We start from the raw sequence: 17,538 nt of genomic DNA, 5'->3' as shown, positions 1-17,538 counted from the left end.
TCTGCGAATCCACGGGTTGCGATTCGGTGCTTCTGCGCGTGCGCAATGTGTGATTCAGTGCTTCGGCGCATGCGCAAAGTGCAATTTAGCACTTCTGCACATGCGCGACCGCCGAAACCTGGAAGTAAACCAATCCAGTACTTCCTGGTTTCGGCGGTCCGTAACCCAAAAAAAGCAACCTGAATGGTCTGTAACCCGAGGTATGACTGTATTTGTGGAGAGAATATTAAACAGTCATACCTCATGTTACGTTCTTTCAGGTTGCGTCCCACGGTGACCCGGAAGTACTGGAAAGGGTTACTTCCGGGTTTCACTGCTCGCTCATGCACAGAAGCACAAAATGACATCACATGCATGCGCAGAAGCAGCGAATCGCAACCCGTCTGTGCGCAGACGCGCTGCTGTCAGTTGCGCTCTTTCATGTTGCGAACGGGCCTCTGGAACAGATCCCATTCACAACCGGAGGTACCACTGTAATCACAACAGACAGTGATACTTAAATTGTAAATTCCCTTTTGAAAAAAGCATTCGCAAGTGGGCTTATACCATCTTTTGCAGACATAGGTCTCTCACAAAGAACAATGGAGTCGCAAGTGGGGCCTCTAGAGTCATCTAGTCCAACCCTCTGAAATGCAGGAATTTTTTCACCCAAAAATTTCTGGGATTAACTGTCATGGAATTTTCTAGTGTGGAGATCCTAAATTAGGATTTGCGTGTGTGTGTAATTGTCTCTTTTTTGACTAAATTCTTTTCTTCTTTTTTAAAAATCCTTTCTTATAGGGAAGAACCTCTATACGAACGAATATGTAGCGATCAAGTTGGTAAGTGATCTTCCGATAATAGGTTGGTTCTCTGGGTTTGTCTTGTTTTTAAACGGGTCTGTCTCTTCTTTCTCCCCATCCTCATCTTTAGGTAGGGACCATTGTTTTTCAAAATATATTTATTTATTTATTATTATTATTATTATTATTATTATTATTATTATTATTATTATTATTATCTGGTTGGCCACTGTGAGAACGGGAAGCTGAACTAAATGAGCCACTGGCCTGATTGAGCAGGCAGACTCTGAAGTTGCCCCATTTGCACTGGAAAATAAAGGGATTTTTGCAGCTCTCCATTCTCTCTTCCTCTTCCTCTCTCCAGGAACCCATCAAGTCCAGAGCTCCTCAGCTCCACCTGGAATACAGGTTCTACAAACAGCTGGGAAATGCAGGTGGGTAGCGGGCTGGCCGGTCTTGCACTCCTCACTCCCCAGAGGGGCTTCGGAAGAAGACGTAGTAAACGAAAATCTGCCCTTGTTCCCTTATGGGGGACACAAGAGCCCTTATAGAGTCCTTTGCAGGTTCTCCATCAGTCGGAGAAAATAACAGAGGCCAACCAGAGAATATTGAGAAGCAAAGCGGCTAGTAAGCCTGATCTTGATTGAATTGTTGTGACTGGGTGCTCCCCTTCACACGCAGGAGGAGGAGGAGGACCCAGAACAAAGGTGTGCTTGCCCTTATTTTAAATTTTAAATTTATTTATATCCCGCCCTCCCCAGCCAAAGCCTTATTTTAAATTTTAAATTGCCCGCCCTGGAGTCCAAGACCACCCCCAGAGACATTATACCTACATCATAGAAAGGGCGGTCTACAGCAGAAATCTGAGTGCGTTGTCTGGCAGGTTACTTGTTAATGCTTACTTGATTGGATTGCCTGGGGAGCCTGGCCAGTCTTTTGTAATGATAAATACTTAGTTCCTGAGCCAGGTCATAGGCTCACCCTATTCATACACAGACATGCCCTTAAGACAGGATTTGTGAAGGAAAAGACAATGGGGAGGCTTTTCCATTTTCCTTTGACCTTGCAGAGAACTCACTTGGTCAGTTTAGGAGTCAAAATGGTTTCAGGGCTCTTTTCCTGTGCTGCTTCAGACATGTGGTTTATATATTTATGTACATGTTTGCTTGGTACATTTATGAACATTTGTTATATATATATAAAGGTAAAGGGATCCCTGACCATTAGGTCCAGTCGTGACCGACTCTGGGGTTGCGGCGCTCATCTTGCTTTACTGGCCAAGGGAGCCGGCGTACAGCTTCCGGGTCATGTGGCCAGCATGACTAAGCCGCTTGTGGCGAACCAGAGCAGCGCACGTAAACGCTGTTTACCTTCCCACCGGAGTGGTACCTATTTATCTACTTCACTTTGAGGTGCTTTCGAACTGCTAGGTTGGCAGGAGCAGGGACGGAGCAACAGGAGCTCACCCCGTCACAGGGATTCGAACCACCAGCCTTCTGATTGGCAAGTCCTAGGCTCTGTGGTTTAGCCCAAAGCGCCACCCGCATCCCTTGTTTTATATGGAACACTCTGTCACAAGAGACTAGGGCCCTGCGGGACTTGACATCTTTCCGCAGGGCCTGCAAGACAGAGCTGTTCCACCAGGCCTTTGGCCAGGGCACAGCCTGACTCCCTCCCTCGGCAATCTTCACGGAGCTCTGGCCCAATGGTTGCCAGTGGCTTGAATTAATTAATTTTATAATGAATGATTTTAGAATGTTGTTTGTGCTGTACAGTGGTGCCCCGCAAGACGAATGCCTCGCAAGACGGAAAACCCGCTAGACGAAAGGGTTTTCCGTTTTGGAGGTGCTTCGCAAAACGAATTTCCTATGGGCTTGATTCGCAAAATTTCTTGCGAGTTCCTGCTGGTTTTTTCCCCTTCCCCCCTTTTTCTAAGCCGCTAAGCCGCTTATCAGCTGATCCGATCAGCAGATAAGCCGCTAAAAGCCGCTAATAGCACTAATCCGCTAATCCGTCAATGGACTTGCTTCACAAGACGAAAAAACCGCTAGACGAAGAGAATCACAGAACGGATTCTTTTCGTCTTGCGAGGCACCACTGTACTTTTGTACTGTTTTATTGTTGTTAGCCGCCCTGAGCCCGGCTTCGGCTGGGGAGGGCGGGATATATATATATATATATATATATATATATATATATATATATGAATGAGACCTTAATTCCCCCCCCCAAAAAATGGGCGCTAGTCCTTATGATGGTGCAAGGAGTGGCTTGGAAGGGATGTTTTGCAACACAGCCTCCGGAACAGCTGTAAAGATTTGAGACAGGTGTTTTCAGGGTGACCCTGGAGAAGACGGAAACTAAAAGACGATGGGGCTACTTCCCCGCCCCCCCCCCCCCCGTGTTGATTTTTTGACGTAAGCTCTGCTGCCACCTTGCTCTTTTTCTCAGCCTTCACCTTCCCTGTCCGCAGGACGGGCGACAGTCGTGCTGGCCGACCTTCCAAGGCATTTATTAAGCGTTAATAATATTGACAGTCTCTCTGCTGCTCTTCTTCTTCTTCCCGTCGACGCCAGGCAGGGACATTCCCTGAATTCAGTTCCTCCCGAAAATATGTTTGCATAGGCAAGTCAGCCCAGACCCATGTCAGACATTGACATGTTTCAATCTCTCGTTAATTCTGCTGCTAATTTTAATGATCCCTTAAAGCTCAAAGCCTACTTTTAACTCTCTTTCTGTCAATAATCTTATTGCTCCTTACGAAACAGCTCAGGTTTTGTTACAGCCAGCGGTGGGTGAATTCTGTTAGGTAGAAGATGTAAGTAAAAATGAAAGAAGTCAATGCAAATAAAAGAAGTCAATAAAAATGAAACTGTGTGTTGGTAGCCCTTAACCTTTTCACAACAGCACTTGGGGAACACACTGAGATAACGGGACTCAATTGTTAGTGAGATTACTATTTAACTTGTAAAATGGGACTTAAATGCCCATTCTTTTTACATCATGGTCTTGGGGGCTGAATCTAGGCAGCGTTATAAACTCAGATATATAATAAGCTAGGTGCCAAATATCTTCTTGAGCCAGGGTTACAGTCGCCCAAAGAGAATGCCCCTTTTGGTCAAGATGACTCTAAAGTCTTATTTTCCAAATGATGGACTGACTGTGATGGATTCTCAGTTAAATATCTGGCTAGTTCAGAGGATGACCTTGAGCCAGGTTAAGAGCTCTGAGAATTTAAGAGAAGAAAAGTCACTTGATCCAAAGACAGTCCACATATCTATTGGACTGTCTCTTTTTCATAATGGTGACTCAGACCATTCATAACCTAGGGGTATAATTCACAACCATGAGGAGTGCAGTGGGGGAAGTGAAGAAAAGCGACAACAATTGACTATAATGTCGTTCACTGCTTCTGCTCAGGCTGCACAGAAAAAGCATTTTGGTTCCTGAAATTCATTCCGATTGTGCAGATAGAATATATTGGAGAGAATTCTACAGGAGGGGGGGTGGTGGTGTTTGAAAACAGTCCAGATCAAAGGATCCCTATCCTGGCACCCCGGCCTCTTCACCTGGTGGCCGATAGCCAGGTGCAAAATGTGAATTTTAGACGCTACTCACGAGGAAGCCTGCATTGTAGTAGTAATAATAATAATAATAAATTTTATTTGTACCCTGCCCCCCCCCCCCGGCCAGAGCCAGGCTCAGGGCGGCTAACATCAATAAAATTTCAGTAAAAACATAATAAGAAAAGAAATTAAAATACAGGTTAAAATGCAATTTTAAGAAAAACCAAAAACCCAGAAAGTTCCTGGAAATTCAACCAATCTTGCACTGAAGCGAAATTGTCCCTGACTCCACTTTGCGGTGTTCGTTTGAGAAGCTCTGGAGTTGTCCTCTGAACTGCCTCCCTCTCTTCTCCGCAGAAGGGATACCTCAGGTCTATTACTTTGGGCCCTGCGGGAAGTACAACGCGATGGTCCTGGAGCTGTTGGGGCCTAGCCTGGAGGACCTCTTTGACCTCTGCGACCGGACCTTCACCCTCAAGACGGTCCTTATGATCGCCATCCAGCTGGTGAGCAGGCAACACTCCCCCTTTTTTGGGAATGACCCCGTGCAACACCCCCCCCCCCGATGCCCTTGCCAACTCTGTAGGGAAATTAGTACGACTCATGGAACACGTTGGCGACTAATATGCATACAATAATTACCGAAATAATTATACATTCTTTATCAGTCTTCTGAGAAAAATACAAAACCTTGTGTAAAGCCACAGAGACCTAAGATGAACTTACCGTGTCTGGTTTCAATGGATTTTTCAAAGGCTTAACTCAGTCTTTTCTTTTGTTTATCTTTTTATTTTTATTTTTTTATAAATGTTTTATTAAGTTTTCACAAATAAAAAACAAAGAAAATACAAAATCACAAAAAGAACAATACAATACAAAAATACAAACATTAAACACATCAAAAAGAAGGAAAAAAGGCATGAAAAAAGGCATTAGAGAAAAAAGAAAAAGGTTCACTTTCTTAGATGTTATTTCCTTAACCCTCTTTCTTGACTCCCTCGCATCTCCCTTTTCTGTGTTCCCATTTACAAAATCTTATTCAGCAATATTTCACCTTCTCTCCAAACTTATTTTAAGTTATACGTTTCAACTATTTATGTCTCCAATTTTTCCCTTTGTTGTCAAATATTTAAGCTTGACATAATGTTATTCAGATTTCACCTTTGTTAACCAATTTTGCATACTCCTTTCAAATATATCACTAATGCCATATTATCTTTAAATCCTGCATCATTCTAACATTCATACAATTTACAATATTTTTGTAAATAGTCCTTAAATTTCTTCCAGTCCTCTTCCACTATCTCTTCTCCCAGGTCTCGGATTCTGCCAGTCATTTCTGCCAGTTCCATGTAGTCTATCAGTTGCATCTGCCATTCTTCCAGTGTGGGCAAATCTTGTGTCTTCCAATATTTTGCGATGAGTATCCTTGCTGCTGTTACTGCATACATAAAGAAAGTTCTTTTGTTTATCTTTTTAGGTAAGTTCATGAAGATACCAACAAAGGGTAAGTTCAGTGTTGTTCACAATACTGAGAGATGCTAGTGAAGTTGTAGATGGATGTTAATGAAGTTGTAGGCAGCGTGCCGGCGTTTGGCATCCATCTACAACCTCACTAGCATCTCTCAGTACAGTGGTACCTCGGGTTAAGAACTTAATTCGTTCTGGAGGTCCGTTCTTAACCTGAAACTGTTCTTAACCTGAAGCACCACTTTAGCTAATGGGGCCTCCTGCTGCTGCCGCCGCCACGCAATTTCTCTTCTCATCCTGAAGCAAAGTTCTTAATCCGAGGTACTATTTCTGGGTTACAGAGTCTGTAACCTGAAGCGTATGTAACCCGAGGTATCACTGCATTGTGAACAACACTGATCTTACCCTTTGTTGGTATCTTCATGAACTTACCTAAAAAGATAAAGAAAACAAAAGACTGAGTTAAGCATTTGAAAAACCCATTGAAACCAGAGATGGTAAGTTCATCTTAAGTTTAGGTGTCTAATGAAGGTGCCAGGTGAGCCTTCCCGGGGACAGCATTCCACAAATGGGGAGCCACTGCAGATAAGGCCCCGTTTCCTGTTGCCACTCTTTGGCTCTCATGCGGAGGAGGCTGCAAATGGGGAGCCGTTGCAGACATGCGACCCCTGGGGTGTTGCCCAGTCTAAAAAACAACAGATTTGCCTCCCCATGAAAATGCATACAGGTGGAAGAATGGAATCCTTTTTCGGACATGAGATATAAGCAACAGAAAGAATTGGAGGTTATTGAATTGTTTTTATGATATGGGAGTTAGAAGATGGGAGAGATGAGGCCCGGGGGCCGGATCCGGCCCAATCGCCTTCTCAATCCGGCCCACGGACAGTCCAGGAATCAGCGTGTTTTTACATGAGTAGAATGTGTGCTTTTATTTAAAATGCATCTCTGGGTTATTTTGTGGGGCATAGGAATTTGTTCACCCCCCAAAAAAAATAGTCCGTCCCACCACATGGTCTGAGGGACAGCTCATGGCTGAAAAAGGTTGATGACCCCTAAAGTACACCAAGGAAAACAGGAGGAGAGGTTGACAAAAAGAAAAGAAAAATGTGAAACTTTTGAACATTGAATAAAATATAACTGGGGGGAAATGCACAAACCTACAGGAAGCCCCAGTTTTCCAGGACACGGACCCTCAAGTGCTACTTTGCACATGGCACAGAGGCTCTGGCGATTTTTCTTTCGGCAGATCACCCGCATGGAGTACGTCCACACCAAAAGCCTGATCTACAGAGACGTCAAGCCGGAGAACTTCCTGGTGGGGCGGCCCGGCAGCAAGCGCCAACACGTCATCCACATCATTGACTTCGGCCTGGCCAAAGAGTTCATCGACCCCGAGACCAAAAAGCACATCCCGTACCGAGAGCACAAGAGCCTGACCGGCACCGCGCGGTACATGAGCATCAACACGCACCTGGGGAAAGGTGAGCAGGAGGAGGAGGCAGCCACTTGGAATGGGGAGGGGGAGCTGTGGGGGGCAAGGGGGGGGCAAGGAAAAGCAGATTGGGTATGTGTGGCAGAGACAGAAAGAGAGAGAGAGAGAATGTTGCAGAGAGAACATGAATGAGAGAGAGAGAGATCTATGAATCGCTGCATCCGTGCTGGACACAGAAACTGTTATTTTAAAAGGGGGGGGGGTGTGGAGCCCAGGCAGCCAGTGTAAAGATACAGTGGTACCTCAGGTTACATACGCTTCAGGTTACAGACTCTGCTAACCCAGAAATAGTTCCCCAGGTTAAGAACTTTGCTTCAGGGTGAGAACAGAAATCGTGCTCTGGTGGCAGCGGGAGGCCCCATTAGCTAAAGTGGTGCTTCAGGTTAAGAACAGTTTCAGGTTAAGAACGGATCTCCGGAATGAATTAAGTTCTTAACCCGAGGTACCACTGTATTCCGTGTTGTTCTTTGGGTTTTATTTAATTGTTTTAAAATAATTTTTTATTAATTTTTACATATTAATTATCATTCATACAGCAAAACTTCATTTCTTATACAATCTTTTGGGACTTCCATCAGCCCCTCTGAGGGTCCTCCGTTCTTATCACTTATTCTGCATTTCTTAAATTCCTATTGCCTTTAATTATCTTAACTAACAGCCCCCCTCGTTACCTTTTTTCTTGCAATATTTCAAATAGTCCACCTTACAAAACTTCTCGCAAACCTACAAGCGTAATCTGATTATCACAATTACTTTCCAAATAATCCGTAAATTTATACTAGTCTTCTGTGAATCTCTGATCCCGCAGATTTTGCATTCTTCCTGTTAATTTATCTAATTCCGCATAGTGCATCAGTTTCATCCTCCAATCTTCTTTTGTTCTTTGGGTTTTAAAAAGAAAAGAAGTTTCTGAAATGATGACCAAGCCGCAACTGAAAATGTCCTCTGTTGTCTCTTGCACAGAACAAAGTCGCAGGGACGACCTGGAGGCGTTAGGTCATATGTTCATGTACTTCCTCCGGGGGAGCCTGCCCTGGCAGGGCCTGAAGGTGAGTTTCGCTGTGGAAATGGAAAAGCTTTTTCTCAACCGCCACTGAGCCTCTTGGGCTTGCCAATCGGAAGGTTGGCGGTTCGAATCCCCGTGACGGGGTGAGCTCCCGCTGCCCCCCTGCTCCTGCCAACCTAGCAATTCGAAAGCATGCCAGTACAAGTAGATAAATAGATACTGCTCCAGTGGGAAGGTAAACAGAGTTTCCATGCGCCCTGGTTTCCATCATGGTGTCCCATTGCGCCAGAAGCGGTTTAGTCCTGCTGGCCACATGACCCAGGAAGCTGTCTGCGGACAAACGCCGGCTCCCTCGGCCTGAAAGCGAGATGAGCACCGCAATCCCAGAGTCGCCTTCGGCTAGACATAACTGTCCAGAGGTCCTTTACCTTTTTTACCCACACACACATGGACCAGTTCTGCCTTGACTTATCCCTTTGCAGCTCACCCACTTAGAAAAGTAAATTATTGGAGGTTTGTAACATACTGAGCATTAAAATCCGAACACGTTTATATAAAAGGGTAATAAAAAGTGTTACATCCATCAAATCAATGCCTTATGGAAGGAAGATAAAAAGATCGGAATGAACGAAAAAAAATCCAAGTTCCAGGTAGAAATAATAGAAGGTAAAACTAAACTGCTATCTAAAATGTACAATCAGCTATTTGAATGGGACACCAAGGATGAGGAGGTTAAGGATGTCATGACAAAATGGGCTATAGACCTCGGATACAATTTGGATTTCAACAAATGGACAAGGCTGTGGACTAAAGGAATGAAATTTACAGCTTGCACCACCCTCAGAGAAAATATGGAAAAGATGATGTACCGTTGGTACATCACCCCTGTGAAACTGCAAAAAATGTATAAGACCGGAGATAATAGGTGTTGGAAGTGTAAAACCAAAGAAGGAAGTTTCTTCCACATGTGGTGGAAGTGTGAAGAAATCAAAAAAAATTGGGAATCAATATATAATGAACTGAAAAAAAATACTTAAATACACTTTCGTTAAAAAACCCGAAGCTTTTCTTCTGGGAATGATCGGAGACGAGATTAAAAAAGAGGATCATATAATGTTTCAATACGCAACCGTAGCTGTCAGGATCTTGTTAGCAAAAAATTGGAAAACCCCAAATATCGCGACTGTTAAAGATTGGCAAATTAAATTATTTGAATATATGGATTTGGCAAGAATGACACAGAATACCAGACAGCAAAAAGGTACAAAGTTTATTGATGACTGGAATAAATTTATAATGTACATGGAATCAAATTCTAGAGATATAAAAATCACAGTAGGTTTAATATAATCCTTGCGATGTTTAGATGATATAAAATGAAAACTGCAGAACAGAATTACTACTTTACATAATCCAAAATCGAGATGGAGGGAAGTCAACTTTTATTTGTGTTAACTGATGTTTGTCTTCTGGTTTGTTTATATTTTCTGTTTTGGTTGATGTCTTTCTTTTTTCTTCTCATTGGTGTGTTCGGTTTGTTTATGTTTTTCTTTTTTCTGTTGTTGTTTGGCTTAGAAAATTAATAAAAAGAAGTTTAAAAAAAAGTGTTACATCCCCCAAAAAAGAGAAGAATAAAGAGAAAGAAAATATAAAACAGATCCTTCCAAAACAGTTATATAAAGAAAGAGAAAGAGGGAAAAAATAACTGAAAGAATAGAAAAACAGATAAAAGGAAGATGAGAAACCTTCCTATCTGACCATTATCTGTAACAACAATTATTCAGAGTGTTTCAACATATACCCGATTGGTGTTTTCTTTTGTTTTTTAAACCCTACACAAACAGTTTACAGAAAGCGATAAAACAAGATCATCAACAAGAAAAATTAACAACAATAATTTAAACCCTTCAGAAAGTTAAAATAACGATAGATAGACTGAAAACAGGTAAAGACTAGCCTGCAGCTTTCCAGGTAGAGTTCCCTAAGCAAGACAAGGAGCTGAGAAGTGGACAGTGACATCAAGGGGCAAGGAGTTCCAAAGGTGACGTGCCCAAAGCCTTCAAGGTGCCTACAGATTAGAGGACTGCCGGTTCCATCCCTTCAGCAAGCAGAGCATTGGCTGAACGTTCTGTGAGGTCACAGCAACTCAACCAATGCCTGAAGAGGGGGGAACAGCCTTGCCGACAGGTAGATCTTCGTAGCTGGGGGCAATTACCCGTCCCTCGAATGTCACGTTCCCATGGGACGTGATTTGGGGGACCTCATAGACGTGTTCCTTTCTCCCTCCCTCCCACCCCAAATTCTCTCTTCTCTTTTTTAAAAATAATTTTTATTGAATGGTTTTTTATTACATAAAATGGTTTTTTATTACATAAAAAAAACCACACTACCACAAAATAGAATTGAGAAATAAAAATTACGTACATCAATATGGGTGGCGCTGTGGGTTAAACCATAGAGCCTAGGACTTGCCCGTCAGAAGGTCAGTGGTTTGAATCCCTGTGACGGGGTGAGCTCCCGTTGCTCGGTCCCTGCTCCTGCCAACCTAGCAGTTCGAAAGCACGTCAAGTGCAAGTAGATAAATAGGTAGCGCTCCGGCGGGAAGGTAGACGGCGTTTCCGTGTGCTGCTCTGGTTCGCCAGAAGTGGCTTAGTCATGCTGGCCACATGACTCGGAAGCTGTACGTTGGCTCCCTCGGCCAATAAAGCGAGATGAGTGCCGCAACCCCAGAGTTGTCCGCGACTGGACCTAATGGTCAGGGGTCCATTTACCTTCTTATTTCCTCCCAAACATCCTATACAAAACACACACACATAATGATAATAATGAAAATAAATATTTTTTCCCCTTTTATCTTACAAAATCTTTTCTTCTATTTTGACTTCCTATCAAGTCCCTTCGCACATGTTTTATCTTACAATTGAATGTACACAAAACAATAAACCTTTCTATATAAATTTTCCAATACATTCAGAAAACATAATAAATCCTTAATTGTTATCCACCGCTAGCATGGAGTCAAAACTATTATTGTATTTTTGAACGTATCTTCTATAACCATCCCATTTATCCGCAAATTTTTGCTTTGAGTTCCCTCGTGAGTTTGCTAGTCAATTGAGCCATCTCCACAAATTCCTGTAATTTGATTTGCCAATCTGTTATCTTTGGAGCCTCGTGATCTTGCTATCCCTTGGCCACGAGTACTCCAGCCGCTGCAGTTGCATACAAAAATAACTCTTGAATTTTTGGAGATCTCTTTGTCTAAAATACTGCCCCTGAAGGACCAGGCGCGCAGCCTGGGAGTCATTTTGGACTCACAGCTGTCCATGGAGGTGCAGGTCAGTTCTGTATCCAGGGCAGCTGTCTACCAGCTCCATCTGGTATGCAGGCTAAGACCCTACCTGCCCGCGAACTGTCTGGCCAGAGTGGTGCATGCTCTGGTTATCTCCCGCTTGGACTACTGCAATGCGCTCTACGTGGGGCTACCTTTGAAGGTGACTCGGAAACTACAGCTAATCCAGAATGCGGCAGCTAGACTGGTGACTGGGAGCGGCCGCTGAGACCATATAACACCCGTCTCGAAAGGCCTACACTGGCTCCCAGTACGTTTCCGAGCACAATTCTAAGTGTTGGTGCTGACCTTTAAAGCCCTAAACGGCCTCGGTCCAGTATACCTGAAGGAGCGTCTCCACCCCCATTGTTCTGCCCAGACACTGAGGTCCAGCACCGAGGGCCTTCTGGCGTTGCGAGAAGTGAGGTTACAGGGAACCAGGCAGAGGGCCTTCTTGGTGGTGGCGCCCGCCCTGTGGAACGCCCTCCCATCAGATGTCAAAGAGATAAATAATTACCTGACATTCAGAAGACATCTTAAGGCAGCCCTGTTCAGGGAAGTTTTTAATAGGTAACGCTGTACTGTTTTTAACACTGATTGGAAGCCGCCCAGAGTGGCTGGGGAAACTCAGCCAGATGGGCGGGGTATAAATAATAAATTATTATTATTATTATTATTATTATTATTATTATTATTATTATTATTATATAGAAATGCCTCCGGTTTTTTAGTAAAGTTTATCCCCATCATCTTTTTTAATTCGTCGTATATTTCCCCCCCTCAAAAATCTTAATCTTTCACACATCCACCACATGTGGATCATGTCACCGTTATTTCCTCCACATCCCCAACAAGCATTTGCCAAGTTCTCATTCCCCACCCCAAATTCTCATTGCAGGCGGACACGCTGAAAGAGCGATACCAGAAGATTGGCGATACCAAAAGGGCCACCCCCGTCGAAGTGCTGTGCGAAAACTTCCCTGGTAAGGACTGGGCGGGGGGGAGGAATGACCACTGGCTTGGGTGCGATTCCTGCGTAGAAGGGGGTCAGACTGGATGACCCCCTGGAATGTGTGTGTCCCTTTCTTAGCCCTACGATTCTGCAACCTTTCTTAGAGTAACGTCGTGGAGGGAGTGGGAGGAGGCAAGCGCGCCACAAAAACCGGCCTCTGAATAGAACCTCCATGTTCAGGAACACTCTATCACCATTCAAGCAGTTGGTCCCTTACCTTTCCCGCCCCGCCCTGGCCACAGTGATCCATGCAACGGTCACCTCCTGGCTTGACTACTGTAACTCGCTCTACGTGGGGCTGCCCTTGAAGCTGTCCCAGAAACTCCAGCGGGTTCAGAATGCTGCAGCGAGGCTCCTCACGGGGTCTCTGCCATGGGAGCATATTCATCCAGTGCTTTACCAGTTGCACTGGCGCCCGGTGGAGTACAGGGTCAGGTTTAAGGTGCTGGTTTTGACCTTGAAAGCCCTTCAGAGCCTAGGACCCTCGTACCTACGGGACCGCCTCTCCCGGTATGCCCCACGGAGAGCCTCAAGATCCACAAATGACAACACTCTGGAGGTCCTGGGCCCTAAGGAACTCAGAGGCAGGGCCTTTTCAGCACTGGCCCCGGCCTGGTGGAACACTCTGCCTCATGAGACCAGGGCCCTGCGGGATCTGATTTCTTTCCGCAGGGCCTGTAAGACAGAGTTGTTCCGCCTGGCCTTTGGCTCGGAATCAACTTGATCCCTTTCCCCTCTTTCCTTTTTCCTTTCTCCTCCTGTGATGAGGCTGCATTTTAATATTTTAATGTTGTATTTTGACCTTGTTTTTAAGTTGCATTCATTCAACTTGTTTTTATTATTGGTTGTTAGCCACCCTGAGTCCGGCCTTGGCTGGGGAGGGTGGGGTATTACAGTGGTGCCTCGCAAGACGAAATTAATTCGTTCCGCAAGTTTTTTCTTCTTGCGAGTTTTTCGTCTTGCGAAGCACGGTTTCCCATAGGAATGCATTGAAAATCAATTAATGCGTTCCTATGGAAACCGCTTGCCAGGCTGGCGGTGCGGAGAAGGGCTTTTCTCCCCACCGCAAGCCTTCAGGACAGGTACGGGAACAGAGGGGAAGGGGCGCAGCGCTTCTCCTCTGTTCCCGGGGCTTGCGGTGGGAGGAGGGTTTTTCCTCCCCACCGCCAACATTCAGAACAGCATTCTGAATGTTGGCGGTGGGAAGGAAAACCCTCCTCCCACCGCAAGTCTTCAGGACAGCCATCCGAAGGCTGGCGGCGGGAGGAGGTCTCATCCGCCCCACCGCTAGCCTTCAGAGGAGGTCCGAGGACAGTGGGGAAGACGCGCTGCGCTTCCCCGCTGTCCCAGAGATTTCCCTATGGGCTTTCGTCTTGCGAAGGAAGCCCATAGGGAAATTCGTTTTGCAAAGCGCCTCCAAAACGGAAAACCCTTTTGTCTAGCGGGTTTCCCGTCTTGCGAGGCGTTCGTCTTGCGGGGCACCACTGTATTATTATTATTATTATTATTATTATTATTATTAAATCCCTGCTTCTTCAGGGTGGCATGTGTTAGGTGTTGCTTTTGGGTTCCTCGTATGTGGCCACAAGGTGCCATGATGCCCTACAGTTGTGTTGCCGGACGCCAAGCTCTCAGCAGCCCCTGCATGGCTGATGGCAAGGGATGTTAGGAGAAGCCCTCCGAATATCCCTGGGGGAAGGCCACCTAGCAACCCCGTAAAAGTCTGCTTGGAATACCCCATTGGCAAAAGTCTGATTTAAGCGCCACCCAGCAAACAGACCCGGGTGGCGCTGTGGGTTAAACCCCAGAGCCTAGGACTTGCTGATCAGAAGGTCGGCGGTTTGAATCCCCGCAATGACGGGGTGAGCTCCCGTTGCTCGGTCCCTGCTCCTGCCAACCTAGCAGTTCGAAAGCACGTCAAAGTGCAAGTAGATAAATAGGTACTACTCCGGCAGGAAGGTAAACAGCGTTTCCGTGCGCTGCTCTGGTTCGCCATAAGCGGCTTAGTCCTGCTGGCCACATGACCCGGAAGCTGTACGCCGGCTCCCTCGGCCAATAAAGCGAGATGAGCGCCGCAACCCCAGAGTCGGCCACGACTGGAGCTAATGGTCAGGGGTCCCTTTACCTTTACCTAGCACACAGACCTCCTGCTTCCCCTCTCCCTGCAACAGAATTCCCCCAAACTTGGGTCTCCAGCTGTTTTTGAACTAGCTTGCAGGTCAGGAATGATGTGAATCGTAGCACCAAAGCGGCTGGAGAACCAGGTTTGGGAACCCTAAGTTTGCCCTGCCGATCCAGTTTAACCCTTTGGATTAGCTTCCCTTGGTGAGATCGCCTGTGCTTCTGACCATTGGGCAACCGCGGCCTCTTCTGCCTTCCTCCCCTCCCCTTCCGCAGAGGAGATGGCCACGTACCTCCGCTACGTCCGCCGCCTGGACTTCTTTGAGAAGCCGGACTACGACTACTTGAGGAAACTCTTCACGGACCTCTTTGACCGGAACGGCTACGTTTTTGACTATGAATACGACTGGGCAGGGAAGCCTTTAGTGAGTTGGGGTTTTTTTGGGGGGGTGCGCAGCTGGCTTTGGGTTGGGGAACTGAGGGTCCGCATTTGCTCATAGGCAGCCCTTTTGAGAGCTGGAGCAAATGCAGGCAGATGCAGATCTTGACCATGGGGGGATTTTTAAAAATCAGCTGTATTTTTTCCCTTTCTCCTCCTGTGATGAGGCTGCATTTTAATGTTTTAATGTTGTATTTTAATCTTGTTTTTAAGTTGTATTCATTCAACTTGTTTTTATTATTGGTTGTTAGCCGCCCTGAGCCCGGCCTTGGCTGGGGAGGGCGGGGTATAAATAATAATAATAATAATTATTATTATTATTATTATTAATTTTGTAAAGTTGTTCAGTCTGCGTTTGAACACCTCTGGATATATCGCCACCAAATTTTGCTGGACACAGGTGGACACCATGTTGAATCAAGGCTCCCTTTGCGGGCCTTTCAAAACGGCAATTATGTCCACCATATTTTGCACGGTGGTTCCAGAGATCAGAGAGCAGGAGTTTGCCTATATGTGTTGGAACCTTTTGAAACGGCGGTGATTTGAAGCTGCGCAGGTTGTTTGATTTCTTAGAAATCTCAAGCGGGTGGGTGGAGAGAGGGAAAAGAAATTTCTCTCTTTTTAGATCATTGTTGAGTTGGAAGGGACCCGCAAGGGTCATCTAGCCCAACCCCCCGAAATATAGCAATTATCGAATTCCGAATGAACCTTTGCTTCAAGATGTCCAAGGAAAGAGAGTCCATCAGCTCTTAACACCTCTCTCAAATTTCTATCCTCTTCCCCTTTATTCACCTTTTCCCCAAACTTCTCCACCCATTTGGCTGTGGCTCTGTGACAGATCAGCTGCTTGGATTGCAGAAGGCAGCAACCCCTGATTTCTCCCAAGTACGGCTGGGAATACCCCCCCCCACCCCACTCTGATACAGAAGAAAACATTTAGACAGTCAGACTCTTAATCTTGGGGTCCTGGGTTTGAATTTCGGGCAAAGGATTTCTGCATCGCAAGGGGTTGGGCTGGATGACCCTCGGGGTCCCTTCCAAGGCTATGATTTACAAAGGAATGCGGTACTGTCGACGTTCCCGATCTCACGCTCCCGTCTCCTTTTCCTCCCCTCTTTTTCAGCCGACCCCTATTGGCACAATTCAGAGTGATTTACAAGTCCAGGCTCCAAACAGGGAAAAAACTCAACAGTACATGAAACAGCAGGTAAGTGGGGTTCTTCCCCCCCCCCATTGCCCCAGTGGTCCATATTGGGGTGTGGGGCAGTTAGAGGGGTGGTGACGGGGTGGGAGAGGAGGCCAGCCAGAGCCTGAGTGAGTTGTGGGCGAGCCTGCAAAGTTCCTCCGCTTCTGCCAAAACAGGAAGTGAATGGGGATCACAGAGGGGTAAGGCTGCCAAATTTGGCCTGCCTGGGGCTTAGGTGAACAATGAGGGCCAGCTCCTTGCGGAGGCGGGAGCAGAGGCTTGGCGCCACCTGGTGGGAAGAGACGGAGGCGCCTCGGTGTCCGAGGAAAAGTCCTTCCTGAATAGGAGTGAGCGTGACGGTTGCCTGGGTGTGGCGGAAAAGCCTTGGTCCATAGGTCTTAGTTCTGCCTACACTGACTGGCAGCAGATCTGCAGAGAGGGCTGCTTCCCTTTCAACAACCGGAATTAATGGCTTGCTTTCAACGGGTATGCCAAGGATTGATCCCGCGTCCTTCTGCACGCATGGCTCCTTCCATAAAAACAAAGGTCCTCACGGTGTTGAACGATGGGCTTATGCAATGGGAAGGTGCGGAGCTGCCTTCTAGCAAAGTTTCGGGGGCTTCAGGACAGGGACAGACTTAACCCGGGATGCCGGGGTTTTGAAGCTGCAACCTTCTTCCTCTGACCCCTGAGTTGATTTGCTAGGGACATAGCCTTATTCTGATTCAGCCCTTGGGCCTGTCTAGATCAGGCATGGCTAAACTCGGCCCTCCAGCTGTTTTGGGACTACAACTCCCATCATCCCTAGCAAACAGAACCAGTGGTCAGGGATGATGGGAATTGTAGTCCAAAAAAACAGCTGGAGGGCCAAGTTTGGCCATGCCTGGTCTAGAACAAGGTTTCCCAAACTTGGGTTTCCAGCTGTTTTTGGACTACAACTCCCAACATCCCTAGCTATGCGGCAAGCAGAGGGCCGGGAGGCTGGGCAGTCTCCTTCCAGCGGCCCTGTGCAAAGATCATCACTTCTCCTCCCACGTAAATCAGCAACCCGGGCTTCAAAGCCAAGGGACACTATCAGCAGATCGAACTGCGCACACAGGATAGGTGTGAGGCTTGGGGAAGCATACTACAAC

General features: G+C 46.2%; 1 protein-coding gene across 3 annotated transcripts in view; it reads left to right on the top strand.

Moving 5' to 3' along the window:
- CSNK1G2 (casein kinase 1 gamma 2) overlaps nt 1–17,538 on the top strand; it is a 59,460-nt gene that overhangs the window by 33,460 nt on the left and 8,462 nt on the right. For all 3 annotated transcript variants that reach the window (XM_082206519.1, XM_082206521.1, XM_082206520.1), the window contains exons 3-10: nt 781–821; nt 1,147–1,216; nt 4,706–4,854; nt 7,065–7,299; nt 8,274–8,359; nt 12,546–12,630; nt 15,057–15,205; nt 16,343–16,426. In XM_082206519.1, coding sequence (XP_082062645.1) covers nt 781–821; nt 1,147–1,216; nt 4,706–4,854; nt 7,065–7,299; nt 8,274–8,359; nt 12,546–12,630; nt 15,057–15,205; nt 16,343–16,426 — 899 coding nt within the window. The remainder of the gene's footprint in view (nt 1–780; nt 822–1,146; nt 1,217–4,705; nt 4,855–7,064; nt 7,300–8,273; nt 8,360–12,545; nt 12,631–15,056; nt 15,206–16,342; nt 16,427–17,538) is intronic.

Source organism: Podarcis vaucheri (genome assembly GCF_965113315.1).
Source record: "Podarcis vaucheri genome assembly, chromosome: 18".
Classification (NCBI taxonomy): domain Eukaryota; kingdom Metazoa; phylum Chordata; class Lepidosauria; order Squamata; family Lacertidae; genus Podarcis; species Podarcis vaucheri.
Note: the sequence above shows the minus strand (reverse complement) of the source record. Positions and strands in the feature narration are given on the sequence as shown.